The following is a 15,982-nucleotide window of genomic DNA, read 5'->3' on the forward strand; positions in this document are numbered from 1 at the left end:
GATCATGTATGCACTGTAGACTCATCTCCTTGCTCTTGGATGACAGCAGTGCAACTCAGCACGGTCTTCTGCTGCTGTAGCCCATGTGCCACGAGTTTTGCAATGCAGACGACTTTCTGCATACCGCTTTTAGACTGAGCTGTTATGTGTGCTTTTGACCACCTTCTTGCCTTGAACGTGGCTTTCCATTCTCCCCTGATATCTCCGATTAATAAAGGGTTGTTGCCCTCATCCTTTTACTGGATATCTTTTGTTTATCGCACCATGCTTGATAAACTCTAGACATTATAGTGCACTACACAATCGTGTATGTGTGTGTGTGTGTGTGTGTGTGTGTTTGTGTGTATATAAAGATATATACTGCTTTGCAATAAATTTATTCCAGTGCCTGGGGTTTAGGTGACGCTATAAAAGAGGCAGGGGATCTCTTCATGGACCAATCCCAGCAGTCTGTCTCTGAATTTACAGCCAGGCTTCGAGTTCACAGGGCCCGCTGAAACCAGGCAATGATTCACAGGGCCTCCTGGGCCTTCCAACGCTGCTCTATTCCTCCCTCAATTTCTCTCCTTTGTCACACCTTTGCCTCCCCTCCATGTCTCTCCTTAGTCTCTCTTTTCCTTCACCTCTGCTTAACAACTCTCCTCTTTGACACCCCACCCCATCTGCCTTCTCTATCTTTTCTCTCATTTCTCCCTCTTACCGTCTTTTCTGTGTATGTGTGTGAGTGTGAGTGAGTGAGAGAAAAGGACCCATGTGTCTGTCTCCATGTTCTGAAATGAGATGAGGGGATCTTTAAAGTCTACGCCAAGCTGGAAAATGGGGATATATCAAATTGAGCCAGATTCTGAATCCCTGGTAGAACTGTGACTTTCTGACTGTTGGGCTGCCCCGCTGGGGTTCCCACGAGCTAATGTAGGGGTGTCGTGGGAACATCAAAAGCCCTGCAAGAAGAGTGTGCACCACATTAGTGTATCCCACCTGACTGATACAGCCGACATCTTAGAGAAATAGTTATCCCTTTAAGAGATCGTTTTTTGTTTGTTTTTTTCTTTTCTTTATACAGTACATGGAATTTACCACAGGATACAAGGGCCCTATAATTTCCACGATGCAGAAAGCTTGGATGGAATCGTGGAATGGAGACATGGAAACGGATTTCAGATATAAACAAGAAAGTGTGCAGAATCTGGAGATGTGGGTGAGATTATTAGCGAATGTGCGAACATATTAGGATTTTAAAATACTTGGTCTTTAGACCATCCATCCCTATGCCTAACAGGAACCCTGACGCGCACATCTGCGTCTTTGTTCATGTTGGCGTATGCTTCACATTGTGCACATTTCAGGAAATGCACATGGGTTTGTTGCATGTGTTACAGAAATGATGGGAACGATGTCAAGGCAACCAGCATACCAGCTGCAGTAAAGTGGATAAAAAGACAAAATTATGAATTAGTAAAACAGAGAAAAATGGAGAGGGAAAAAAATAAAAGAATTTGAGAAAAAAATAAAACAAATTTCATAGGGCCCTTAGAGGATTACTGTATTGTGCAGTTATTATTCTTTTCCAGTTGGTGACTTTTAAAGTCATTGGAATTTGGAGACTGGTGTGGTCAGGCAGTCAACTTCTTTTGGGTTCTTGGGAAGCAAGACTCATTCCTGGCTGATAGGAAATTTAAGGAGACGATTAGCAGAGTATAATTTTGGCTCTCCAGCTGGGTAGTTGTGCTTGTCTGTATTTCATAGTTCCAAATATTTGGTAATGTCACTTTTCAAGAAAGATGTGGTGTTCAACATGTAATGTGGGCGTTGGTGTGAATTGTTTTTCTAGATAAAAAAATTCTGAATCTGTACCGTTATTCTCATATGCTTTCCCTCAATAGCTGGAGAAGAGGTGGTTAATTAAAAGGGCAAAGCAAAATTAAACAATAAAGCAAAACAACAGCGCAATGACATGTCTAAACAAAATGTGATGAATGACTAATGTTAAGGCAGAAATAAACTAAAGTTTTCAATTTTAAAATCTGATTTTTTTTGGGTGGGGGGGTTTCCCCCCTTTTTCTCTCAAATTGTACTTGGCCAATTATCCCACTCTTCCGAGCCTTTCCGGTCGCTGCTCCATCCACCCCCTCTACCAATCCGGGGAGGGCTGCAGACTACCACATGCCTCCTCCGATACATGTGGAGTCGCCAGCCGCTTCTTTTCACCTGACAGTGAGGAGTTTCGCCAGGGGGACGTAGCGCATGGGGGGCATCAAGCTATTCCCCCCCAGTTCCCCCTCTCCCCGGAACAGGCACCCCGGCCAACCAGTGGAGGCGCTAGTGCAGCGACCAGGACACATACCCACATCTGGCTTTCCATCCGCAGACAAGGCCAATTGTGTCTGTAGGGACACCTGACCAAGCCGGAGGTAACACGGGGATTCTAATCAGCGATTCCTGTGTTGGTAGATAACAGAGTAGACCGCCACGATACCCGGATGCCAGCTTTTCTAAGTTTTTAGTGAGAATCAACCCTTTCATTGCAGAGTTAACTGTGATACTGTCCTTTTTTTTCTTTTTTATTCCTTAATATTTTACTTTATTCTGTGGTGCATTATGCTACGGTGGGCCATCAAATGGTGCTCATGAAAGGATTTGTGGATGCTGAGATTGAACATGTTTCACACCTTACATTTGTGAAGTTGACGAGCGAGTGTAATGCGTATTTCCATTGCATCTTTTGAGGCTGCCCTGAAGACCCCAGACTGCTACTACCATAGAGCTCACTGACAGATGAGCTAGTATGTAAGGAACTTAAAATGTGTTCTTAAGTTTTAAATATTGTCTTTTAAAGGTTGAATCTTCTTTGATGCAAACCATGTTTCAAGTGCGATTGTTCCCCGTACACTTTGTCTATAAATGAGATTTAATGGCTAAGTGAAGGTGTTCTGTATTCCCCGTGTGTGTGTGTGTGTGTGTGTGTGTGTGTGTGTGTGTGTGTGTGTGTGTGTGTGTGTGTGTGTGTGTGTGTGTGTGTGTGTGTGTATTTAGGGGGAGGGGTGGATCACTGGAATGTTTTTCATCCAGACTTGTACTTAAATTACCATTATTATTGCTTTGGACAGCTTTGTCAGTGCTGCATTTTTGTGCATGTATTAAATGACAAAATCGACAATATTAAAAGTAACGGGATAGTTTAATGCTTTCGGTGAGGGAGGGAAAATGGATTTAAGGTATGAAGCAGAAGAAAGGCAAAACTTTTTGTTGATCCTGACAGCGCGTAACCTTGCCGTCTGACTGTCTTTCCATCTTTTAGGGTTCCCCCCCCCCCCCCAATCACTGTGCTGTGGTGGTGTTTTCCTATAAATAGATTAAGCTCTTTGTAGTTTCGCTACTCAGGCCCAGCTCATGACCCAAGCACAGTGGAGGTTGGAGTCATTTCCTTTTTCAGTAACGATTCTCTCTGAGGTCAACTGGGACGATGACCCTTTACAGAGGGATAAAGATGACCCAAAGCCCCCACCCAGCCCCTCCTGTCTCGGCCTAAAATGGATCCTACAGTACTGTAATGTTAAAATGACGGAGCAGGCGGACTTTAATTCTCAAACTCTCTATTGGGACACAAAACGTTAATCCAGTTGTAAACAGTAGATTTTCCCACTTAATCCTACTTGCCAATCACAGTAAAGAGGTAAATGATTTGTTATTACTAAGGTTTTCAAAATTTTTTTATGAGGTGTGTCATGATAAGGTTGGTTCATATTTTTAGCATGATGTGCCCAAATATCAGGCTTATTTTCATTTAACAATCCCAGCTAAAGGGTGTCCAGGTGGCATGGGGGTTTATTCCATCGCCTACCAACACGGGGATTGCCCGTTTGAATCCCCGTGTTGCCTCCAGCTTGGACGGGTGTCCCTACAGATACAATTGGCTGTGTCTGTGGGTGGGAAGTTAGATGTGGGTATGTGTCCTGGTCGCTGCACTAGCACCTCCTCTGGTCGGTCAGGGCACCTGTTTGGGAGGGGGGGGGGACTGGGGGGAATAGTATGATCCTCCCGCGCACTACATCCCCCCTGGTGAAACTCCTCACTGTCGGGTGAAAAGAAGCAGCTGGCAACTCCACATGCATCAGAGGAGGCATGTGGTAGTCTGCAGCCCTCCCCGGATCGGCAGAGGGGGTGGAGCAGCGACCAGGACGGCTCAGAAGAGTGGAGTAATTGGGCCAAGTACAACTGGGGAGAAAAGGGGGGGGAGACAGTCCCAGCTAAAATGACTTGAATCAACAGAGAAATTTTGTTCCTCAAAGGCCAACGTTCGTCAGACTTCTTTAGTGTTAATTTTCTCAAATTGGAGCTTGACTTCAGCCCATCTTAATGGCTTGTGGTATTGAGAGACAGACAGATATTGGCAGCCAGGGCTTGTCAAAATGGAGCCTCTTTAGGTAGAAGAGAATTTGAATCCCGGTTGCCAAGCTATTATTACCCTCCCTGCAGTTTTTGCATTGGCCATGTCCCGAACAAGTTAACACTTTGTTATTGGTTTGTATGGCTTGATAGGATCAGAAGCTATGTGAATGTACACAGACACACTGATGTGGTTCAAATCCATCAGATTTATCTCATGGCCTATCTCTCTTCATCAAGATCAGACACAATTCACATAGACCCGTCAAATGTATGAATGATGAGCTCATCAAGTTTCCATCCGCTCACCAGTGTGATGTTATTTCATAAACGGGAGTTTCCAGCTAAATTAAATCTGGTCTCCAGAGTTCACCACACATAAGCCTTTCAAATGAATTAAGTCACTGGTGTTTGTTCCGTACACATGCATACACTTCCAGATTTCATTTATAAATAGACCTCATACCTTAGCCATGGCATATCCATTTCCTGATTTTTTTTTTTCATAGTAACACTCTGGAATGCTTTGTAATGCCAGGAAACCTGTATCTTTTTTTGGGAACACAGTAATTTCTACCAAATGTGTATATCCAGAACTGGAGAGAAACAAACCAGTCATTTAGACTGAGGCCCTCTTGGATGTATCAAAAAGATAATTTTGGATTTTAATTGCTAACCACACAGCTATGAGCACTAATGTTGTGTATTGTCATTGAGAATTATCTTTTAACAGCAGACTCCATATTCTCCTGAACACATGGCAGCTTGGCATTGGCTAAATAGTTGCATTATGTGTGTCCAAGTGGTTCCTCATCAAACAAACGAGAGGAAGTCATAGGGTAACCAGTATCCGCAGAGTATCAAATCAGTGGGCGCTTGAGTGGCGCAGTGGACAGTTACGCTAGCATCCCAACACTGAGGTTCTTAATTTGAATCGCAGTACCATTGCCTCTGGCTCAGTTGGATATTGCAACCCAGGAGTGCCATTGGGTCGGGAGTCGCAGGTGTATTCTTTTTGGATTCCCCGCCCCCTTTTCTCCCCAATTGTATACGGCCAATTACCCCACTCTTCTGAGTTGTCCCGGTCATTGCTGCACCCCCTCCGCCGAGGCGGGGAGGGCTGCAGACTACCACATGCCTCCTCCAATAAATGTGGAGTTGCCAGCCGCTTCTTTTCACCTGACAGTGAGGAGTTTTGCCTGGGGGACGTAGCACATGGGAGGATCACACTATTCCCCCCAGTTCCCCCTCCCCACTAAACAGACGCCCCGACTGGCCAGTGTCTTCAGGGACGCCCGACCAAGCCAGAGGTAACATGGGGATTCGAACCGGCAATCCCGGGGTTGCTAGACAATGGAATAGACTGCTACACTACTCGGATGCCCGGTCGCAGGTGTATTCTGTCTAAGCATTGCAACTAGTGACTCCCACAGGTGGTGGGTTACCTTTACAGCTAAGGGTGCATCCAGGGGGAAAAGGGCCTCTGTCGGTGTTTATTTCTTGCTCCTTGTGTAGTGGACAACACATGTGGAAGTCTTCACCTTTCCCAACTCTCATAGGGGTCACGCAACGGTGGGACTTGCCAAAGCGGAAGAAAGAAATAATGTCCAGTCAGCAAACAAGATTATTTATTGTCAGACATTTAATTTAACTCTCTTACCATGAAGGCTTACAAGTTGTAAGGATGTAGGACATTGGTAGTCAGTTATGTGCCATAGAGGTCCATGTGTATTCAGATTTTCTTTCCAACCCAGCACCGCACCAGCTGATTTCACTGATTAGCCCTCCTTCCTGGCTGTAATTGTGTTAATCAGTAAAATCAGCTGGTGTAGTGTTTGGTTTGGAAGAAAACCTGCATGCACATGGACCTTCATGGCACATCATTCCCATCCCTCAACTTAACTGATTCTGAGCGACTTATCAATGCTTTTATTACCTCACACCTGGACTACTCTAATGTCCTCATATTTGGACTCCCCAACAACCTTCTAAATCCAAACAGACTTCAGAATGTCTAGATCTCTGCCACCTGCCTCCTCACAGCCACCCCCTTTCGTCACCATATCACCCCTGTGCTGAAGGACCTCCACTGGCTCCCTCTCCAGCAGAGGATCGAGTTTAAGGTCCTGCTGCTAACTCTTCAAACATCACCATGGTTCTGTACCCTCCTACCTTTCGGAACTCCTTCAGCCTTACCATCCCGACCACTCACTCTGCTTCCCTTGACTCTGACCTCCTCTGTGTCCCCAAAACCCAGCTGCTCACTATGGGTGATGGGGCCTTCTCCTCCTCTGGCCCTCTCCTCTGGAACGCCCTACCCTGCAATGTTAAAAATGCTGTTTCCACAGACTCTTTTAAGACAGCATAAAGGCTCACCTCTTTAGATGGGCTTTTAATGTATAATGGCCCTGTGCTATTCTGTCCCCTGCTATTAATCTTGTACTTTTCAGTTCTCTGTTGTTTACTCTTGTCCTTTGCTCTCATCCTATGCAAAACACTCTGAGTTTAGAAAAGTGCTTTAAAAATTAAATGTATTATTGTTATTATTATTATTATTGTTATTTATGATGATTATTTATTAAGGGGCACTTCAGTAAACAGTGATTTATGGTCACATTTTGCAGGGATTTGTGCAAGTAAATGTGTTATGGTACAGCCGTGACAAGCACATAACTGGAACTTGCCACTGCTGTAGCACAACTTGAAATGAAAAGAGAAAATCAAACACAGAGCTGATATGAAAACAGAGGCGAGTAAACTGGCAGCTATGCTTACCGTCATTGCAGCCGTGAGCCGGTTCGGGACCCCCGCGAGGACGTCTCTTCTCAGTGGTCCGAAGAATGCAGTCCCAGCTCCCATGAGCGGCCAGTACTGTTCGTTGTAGATGGTGTTCAAGTTTTGTTTGTAATGGAGAGAGAGGTGTGTAGAAACGCTGTTCCTTCCTCTGAGCGTGTGCCATACAGTCCCCTAACCTTGCGTGCCCACCGGCGGTGGCAAATTATCAATAGGCTATTCCTGCCAAATGAATAGGCAGGACGTGACATCACACTCAGGAAACCTGCTGCAATCGGATTTGTAGTTTTGTTTTTATTTTAATCTCCCAGGTGTCACACAGCGTTCAACACATAGTACTAAGCATAGCTATAGCATCTTGTGTTTACAATCGGCTCTGCACAAAAGATAAAACGGAAGGGGAAAGAAAGACCCCAAAACATATCCGTGACAAAATGTGTTACCTTTTGATGATGCAGTACCACCTATGTAGCTATGGTGAGTGCCAAGAGCTGTTGATTCAGTACACCAAGAGAAATGGCTTAGCTCCTACGGAGGACTTCGTTTCGGGTTAATAATTAGATCATTGAATGTCTTACATCAGCAGAGCATGTGCAGGTCTCCACATGGGCAGCACAAATGACTCACAAATAAACAGCGGAGTGAGAGGAGAGATGGCACACAGTGACATCAGAAGCCACCTCAGAGAACCAAGCCCTCCAATTGCCCCTGCACTCAAACAGTCAAACAGTTCAGTGAAAAAATAAACCATGCTAATGATGGCACTTGACAGAAAGACAGGGTCTGCTTTAGGCTGAAGATTGATTTATTGTTTGTTTGATCCACTCTGTTTGGAAGTAATGGTGGTAAGTAGTAGTGAAGAGGTTTTCCATAGGGCGTGGAAATGTAGGGAGAATCATGATGTGTTCATCAAAGGAATTTCAAGCTTGTGATGAGCCGTGAAAGAGAGAATCATGTTGTTTGCCTTTTTGATTTATTGGGGACTATAAATAAGCAAGACATGATGTTTGACACTTGTGCCTTGTTTTTTTTATGGAATAATTTAGTACCAAGTTGCCATTTGCCATAATCTTTCAAATTTATGGTTATCTGGAATGCCTCCGAGAAGAATGTTTGATTTTGTTTCCCTCATGTTATGCATTTAGATGATCGCCTAAATCTGTGTGCTACATCAGGGAAATATTTTAATTCACATGCATGCTTAAGCTAAGTATAGTCGCTTATGGAAATCCAAGATCCACAAGGATCCACTGGCTTATCACAATTCAGCTCTAATGATATAGTTGTTTTATTGAAACTACTGTTCCCTTTTTCTTCTTCTTTTTTTTTCCATGAGTCACACCTCTGGTAGATTCCAGACGGAATAGTCCATCAGTCAACCAGAATTTGTAACGCTCAGGTCTGCTGAGTGTTAAGCCATGACCTGAGTTCCTTTGAGGACCCCTGCTTCCTTTGCAGTAGAATTCAGGCACACAAGGTTTTTCTTTAAGTTCAGAATCATCCAATAGAATTTTCAAAATCCAGAGTCCATACTTTGTAGTAATCAGTTGTTCACATTTTGGTGTCAGTCATAAAGTGAAAAGCTCTAAGGAGGTTACCTGAGTTGTGACTCAGATGGAAAGTTTATTGTTCAGAACTCCGGCAATCTTTCTAGTATGAATAGCAACACACAGGGCTGTATTTTTGTGAAACTGGGCATAAGCTGAAATGCAAGCGTAGTGTGCTGTCACATGTGGGTGTATCCAATATATTTTTTGTAGTCTGGTAATCAGAAACATAAGCACAACCCTGGCCCAGTTGATAAAGGTGTTGGATTGGGATGAATACATCATAAGCAGTTGGAGTTGGGGGACACTTTGACTTGACCAATCAAATCAGCTCTTCTTGTACCCTTTAAATGCACTCTGGTGCACTGTATTGTCATTTTTGTAATAGATGAGGAAACCTATTAGAATGATTCCACTTTCCTCCTCGGTTATCTTGTACATATGAAATCCAACAGCAGTAAAGGGAAAGAATTTACTGCTACCTTTTTCCAACTATGTACTCCATTCCTGTAGCTTGTGACAAAACAAAATATATACATATTTTGAAGCAGCCTGGCTGACATAAATTACAAATTCCCTTCAGTGGTGTCACATCATACACAAGCCTGCAGAAATTGACAGTTGACAAAATAGTTTAGGCTAGAGCCTGACATGGGAGTATAATTTCACTCCATCCCGATCCTGTGACTCGCAGGGTTGAACGTAGAATTGACTCCTTACCCATGAGAATTTCATGGGAATCCTGTGACCCATGGGATTGCCAACCAGTTGTCTGGCTCTGGTATTCTGTTTGTACCAGTGGCTACATCCTATTTGACCAGACATACATTCGCCACTCAGCTAAATTAGGTTGAATTTTCTGTGCTTCATGATGAGCGCCAACTGTCTATCGACATTTTTTTTTCTGATTAAGTGATTAAGAACAGTGCATCCATTAAGTTGTTGCCATTGGTTTAGAGATTAATTCCAGTGGGGTGAATTGCATAGGCTGACATCCATTAAAACACTTTTTGATAGATGTTCCCATGCATCCTATACTATAGTGCTGGATGAAAGTAGCTCAATGCACCTGTGTTGCTTGAATGTGGTTTGTGTTGGCGTAGGCAAAGGAGTAACATCAAGAAAAAGTAGACCCAAAAATTGTAATGTGCCAGCAAACCTTGCCTTAACACCCCACCCCCCACCCACCCGACCCATCTCAGGGGGTTTCTTTCTTACCACAAAATTACAAAATGGATGCAGGCAGGAAAAATTCACTTTGCGCTTGAAGAAATTGCCAATCAGCCAGCATTTGCATATCAGCTGGCCCTGTGGCAGCAAAATAAGTGTCCATGGAACATTTTTAGACAGCCATGCATAAAATATAGAAGTACAATACACGTCTGTCCATCTATAGTCTCTTTTCTTCTTTCAGCTTATTCCCTGTTTCTCAGGGGTCACCACAGCGGATTTTATAGTTTCCACTGGTAGGCACAGTACTAATGGCGGCCGTTGTTAATCCGGGCCTTGACCGATCCGGTATGGAGCCTCAACCAATCTGGTATGGTCTTGTCAATCCACATATCGACTTGCCAAAATTTTACATTGGATGCCCTTCCTGACACAACCACTAACCCAGGGGCACAGGTAAAGCGCTGGATGCCATGCTAGTATTCATGGACTTCCACCCATGCCTGTCCCCACATATGTGAACATGATTGTATATGCAATAAAATGGGCAACAGTACTTCTCTTATGAAAAGAGGTCTCGGCAACAACCGTGGAAGTCAGAATTCAGTCTGTATAAGGATTAGAAACACGGCATGGTAATCCTCTAATCGGGTCAAAATTAAAACCTTCTCACTGCTATCTCTGGGTTGGTGGGTACAACAATGCTATCAAGACTCATATGGATTCCGACTTAAACTTGGGAAAGATGCATTGATTTTATTTCTACAATGAAATCTGATGTTGTCAAACTCACATCCTTCATGTCCCTCCATCTACTATAGTCATAGCTATTAAAAGCAGGCCTACTGTAGAAAAAAAAATCTAAAAAGATTTGATCCTGTTGACTTAACTGTGTTTAAACCTCTTAAAGGGAGAGAGGTCATGGGAATAGACTTCAACCTCGCTGTAGCCAACAAAAGAAGATTCCAGAGAGTCGTTGATGCTAGTGGCTCTCTCATGAAGTGGCAACACATACCATAGGAAAGGGATAGCACTAGTTGTGAGGCCACCATCTTGTGCTACACATCCCAACTGTGTTGCAATCAATCATGAACGACTGTCTCCTCTTGGCTCAGCCAATCCATCCTGGCATCCATCTCTGTCTGATCCTGGTTGGTGTCATGCCAGTGTAGTTGCAGAGAGGATAGGGCTAACAATGACAGGAGTGACTTGGGTCACACCAGTGACTGTTATGTGATGAATGATCTGGTTTAAGGCTCCACAAGCAAATTAGCTGACAAAAGGAAACCATGTGAAGGTGGTTTAATCAATCAAGCCTTTCAGGGTTTTTTTCCCCCCATTGGACTGAAGCACCCTTTTTCAATTTGAAATGATACCTTTAGGGTTTGAAGTGCGCCACTGTCCTAAACTCCAAGCTGTTTGCGTTTTTATCCCCAAGATTGGTTGTATGCTTCTTCTTGTGTGGTTGCTTTACAGGACGAAAGAGGAGAGTGTCGGTATTGCGGGTAATTATGAATGAAATAACAAAGTGCAAGGTGGCTACGGGTTGAATTCATAGGCCAATAAAAGTATACCCCTACTGCTATTTTCAGCATTAATAAGGAAGCTACATTGCTTTTAACTTGGTTGCAAGCTGTGAAATTTCCTCATGGACAAGTAGTGGGGCTTTTTTTAACAGTAACTGATCTAAAAGATAACTGAGTATGTGGGCTCTCTTGTGCTCTCCCTGTGATGGTTTGTGTGAGAAAGCCACATACAAAAATGATTGTTTAAATGCTTCCTCATGTGTCTTCAGCGGCTGTTGGGCTCGGTGCCAGTGGGTAGTTCGCCGTCACTCTCTCAAAAGTGTTATTTAGTGACAATGGAGAGAAAGTGGTCATACCTGGCAATGATTAAGGTCTCCCCATATGTTGAGGACATTAGGCCTACTTTGTGATGGAGACATTGTGGGTGTAATGCGTTTCAGAGCTACTAAATACATCAAGAAGATTTTCGGCATTGGCATATTGTCGGACATGACCGCTTGTACAAGATCTTCAGAGTTGTGGTAATCGCGATTCAGTACTGTCTAAAATGCCAGGGAAAGCCAAAAGCATCCGTGGATTGCTGTCTGATAATAAAAATATTTAATAATAAATAATAAAAATAAATAATAATATTCAATATAGATATACTTTTGAACAACACACTTTTTAATTAGTATTCTGTTCCACCTCAGTAAGGATTGAAGTTTTCCGTTTGCTCTCTCGATCTATCCTGAAACTTGAAAGCTTTAGTCTATCACTTTTTTCCCGCTTTTCATTTTCATTGCTTAAGAGCTTCTAAAGTATGAGGTGTTCTCTGCTTTCCAAGCTGCAGTCTGGCTTAGTAGATCATGGCTTTCATTTGCCTCAATCCATCTGGAGTGAGTGTGTGCTGGTGACAGTTGTTAGCAGAAAAGCCCCCACATTAAAAGGCAAGTGGCAGGAATTCCCAGACACCAGGAAGAGAAAGCTGATGTATGGCCATGCAGACTGGCAAGCTGCAGTAGTAATGCACAACTCCTCACATTTAGTCACATTCTCTGTTGAGTATTGTTGGGACACATTTCTTACAATTTACAATTTCGTTTAGCAGACGCTTTTATCCAAAGCGACGTACATATGAGAGTTATATATACAACACAAGCAAGGATATAGTCAGGAGGTGACAATGCAAGTAAGTGTCAAAAAAACTAGGTTCAAGTCCAGTAGGACATAGGTGTCAACTTGCAGTGCACAAAAGCAATGCATAGGGTGCATAGAAGCGATTTTTAAAAAAAAATTTTTTTTTTTTAGAAATAGAGTGAAAGGAAAACGTTTTTTTTTTGCTTAGCTGGGTGGAGAGAAGAAGTTAGAGGAAATATGAGGTTTAATGATACCTTTTTTTAACCTCTTGATGCAAATAATGTCATCAAAAAAGGGACTGTTCAGCAGGTGCAATTATATTAACTGTGGTTGATGGTGATATCTTTATGCTAATAATGGTAATATACTGCAGAATATGAACACAATGACGGATTAAGTCTAAAATGTTTTGGAAACACAACAAGGATAGAGCGCACTGGTATGGGGTTCACTTAATTAAGCATTTATTAGAAATGGCCCCTAATCTGCTATGTTTGAAATGGTTTTGTTTTTCTGAACATGGAAAAAGCTTGACGTTTAATATTCGGAATAGGGATAAATTCAGATTTTTGGGTGACTTACTCTAGACCCTTCTCTGCCCGGATGTGTAAAAGGGACAGAGTACATTAAAAGCTGGACGCGCCACTGTACAGTGGATCAAATGATCCTGAGTTGGCATGTTACTGGGGAGGTGAAGCCTCTCTGTGGCTATTAATGCTTGAAATGGCTGAATAAAAACTCCCATTTCAGACTGTTCAACCCAAGTATTGCTCATTTAGTGCAACACTGGCTCCAACGAAGTCCTTAAGCAAACAGCTTAAGAGTTTGGATTTTTCTGCTGACATGTTCGTCAGCAATTAAAAAGGGGTGAAACGATAGCCACATTTAGGGCTGCATTGTACTGTTTCAAATGCCTGACAATTTGTCCAAATCCTTTTGGCATCTGATTTGAAAAGAGAATGCAAATGGTATTTGATAGTCTCTGTTTTTGATTCGGGGGGGGGGGGTGCAGAGTTACTGGCTTATTGAATCGCTGTCTCTGCCTCTAGTTGGAGTTAATCAGTGCCTCATCAACAAGCAGCAACCACCCACGTCATTCAAGAGTAGTGGAAATCAAGGAAGTGGGATTCTGTCCCTTTTACTCACCCTCACTTTCACGTCTTTCTCTCTCTCTGTTGCTCACTGTCTCTCTCACACCCACACACGTACTTTAACACTCTGCAAACAGTCGGTAACTAACAGAGACGGACACCCAGGACGGCCTAATATAAAGGATGATGTAGGACTAAGGTGTGGCCAGACCTGCTCAGCTCATCTACAGTGGTCTGAGCAGTTCCTGAGCACAACCGCGGATCACATCCAGATGTCCAGCAATAGGCCTGTTTGGAGACTGGGTGAGGCCATCTTCCTACCCAGCTCATCCCTCTATTCATTCTCCACAACAAGCTCAGCCACCATGCCTGGCGGTCACAGGCTCTTTAGCAACTGCCAATTTGCCATTTTCATACGCTAATAACTAAGATTAAAAAAAAAGGAAAACTCTTCCCCACCCCCATTTTAAAGCACATTATGAGGCAACACTTGGAATCCTACATTTCTGGCAGTTCTGTGTGTGTGTGTGTGTGTGTGTGTGTGTGTGTGTGTGTGTGTGTGTGTGTGTGTGTGTGTGTGTGTGTGTGTGTGTGTGTGTGTGTGTACTTTGAAGGGTTGGTTTTGGGATTTAGCAACTGTCTCAGTGGTTATTAAAGCGGGGGGTTAGCTGGCATTATAGGTTTGTTTCAGAGTGTTGCTTTCTGACCACATATACTCCAGTACTGTAGCATTTGTTGCTTACTCATCCGCAGATCAGCCAATTCATTGAGTACGATGCCATTTGATGCTAAGAGCTTTGATTTGACAGTTGTTAAGTGAAAAACTGACTGAGAAAGTTCGTCCCATTCCACTCATACTGTTGTGCACCAAACAGCTTATTGCTCTATGGGGATTGGGTTGTTTTTTATATGTAGTTCACATATCTGAGGTAGATTGACTGTGCACACAGTCTTTCCTCAGCCGTCACATCTCAAATTCACACTGGGGATCTGACCGGTGCAACCACATTCTTCTGCTGTTAACCATTGAACAACTGAACTTGAACATTACCTGTGAAGTCTCTTGCTCAAGAGTAACTGAGGGAAGGAGAGAGCATTTCCTTTTTACTGTCTCTACTCCAGTGTTCCCTGACAGTCCAGTAATCAAACCAGGGGCCTTCCAGTCAGTGGCTGGCCTGCCTTTCAGGCCTGTAGGAGTTTTGGTACAAATTCACTATAGTAAAGTAAACATCAGGAGCATTACCTCTCTATAACTATGTAGCCAGAGTAAACAGTGGGACTGATTGTCAAAACTGTCCTTAAATTTTGGCTTGTGTTGCTCCATTTGACGAGAATGATTATGTAACCAAATGTAACCTAAAGTGCATGCTTGGTTGCACTGGTGTTGCTGTTGTTCCTCCCCAAGTAGTATTTGTTAGAAAATGCTATTGCTTTATGATAGAGTAGGTGAATGTCAGTGAGGGCCTTCACTGTTAGGAGATATGTGGAATATGCCGATTCTATAAATTATGTGGGATAACAGCCACTTCAGGGGTTCTCGGTCAAAACTATGACCCTGCTTTACCTACTCACATTCTAAGTTGTGGCCTGACTGCATTTTTCAGCACAGCCATGTCACTGCTATGGCTTTTAAGGGAGAATTGCCTAACCAGAGAAGTATGTGTACAATTCAGCAGCAAACTGGTATTGATATTGTGTTGTAATTTTTCCCTGTAGAGCTCTTGCAGACATATTGTCCAGGGGAAGTGCATTAGCCATATGTGTTGGTGGTGCCGTTGGATGGTTAAGCTCCGCAATGTCAGCTGGCTGTTCCTCTGGCTTGGGGTAAAGGATTCCCTGTCATTTAATGGTACCTTGGACTAAGTCAGTCTTGGCCGGGCAGGTTCCTTTTGGCTAACACAAGTGACAGCGGGAACAAATCTCCTCCTCTGTTTATTCAATTGCTAACCACTCCGGTTTGGAAACCACATTCAAAGGACCGACGAGCGTGGAGCCGCATGGCATTCCCCCCTCAGCCTCAGGGTTACCATGGGTCATCCCACATAATGAGTGGAAGGACTTACTTTACCAATTCTTCCTCAGCCCAAAACCAACACGTGGTTCTCATCACACCTTCATATGTGTATGTGTGAGTGTGCAGCTGAGGATCTGTCTGAAGTATCCAACTGTTTGCCTGTGGGTGTATCTGCGGTCTTTGGTGTGTGAAAGTATGCATCCATGTTTGAAAGTGTACGTGTTTGCCCAAAAAGTTGTATACTACTTGCACAACCCCTTTTTATATTGGGATTAAGCACATGGGCCAGTTTTGAATGGCCCTTTGAGACCTGCTGGCTGGTTGGAGAAGAATTGG

At 43.4% G+C, this 15,982-nt stretch overlaps 1 protein-coding gene across 3 annotated transcripts in view; it reads left to right on the top strand.

Moving 5' to 3' along the window:
- Nucleotides 1-15,982, top strand: part of stx8 (syntaxin 8) — a 63,884-nt gene that overhangs the window by 15,003 nt on the left and 32,899 nt on the right. Inside the window, exon 7 of one of the 3 annotated variants that reach the window (XM_056280675.1) lies at nt 1,064-1,191. The exons of the other annotated variants lie outside the window; for them this stretch is intronic. Within the exon in view, the coding sequence (XP_056136650.1) occupies nt 1,064-1,167 (104 nt within the window). The 3' untranslated portion in view covers nt 1,168-1,191. Of the gene's footprint in view, nt 1-1,063; nt 1,192-15,982 lie in introns of those variants that run through there. 3 annotated transcript variants of the gene reach the window in all.

This window comes from Lampris incognitus, chromosome 5 (genome assembly GCF_029633865.1).
Source record: "Lampris incognitus isolate fLamInc1 chromosome 5, fLamInc1.hap2, whole genome shotgun sequence".
NCBI classification, from domain to species: Eukaryota; Metazoa; Chordata; class Actinopteri; order Lampriformes; family Lampridae; genus Lampris; species Lampris incognitus.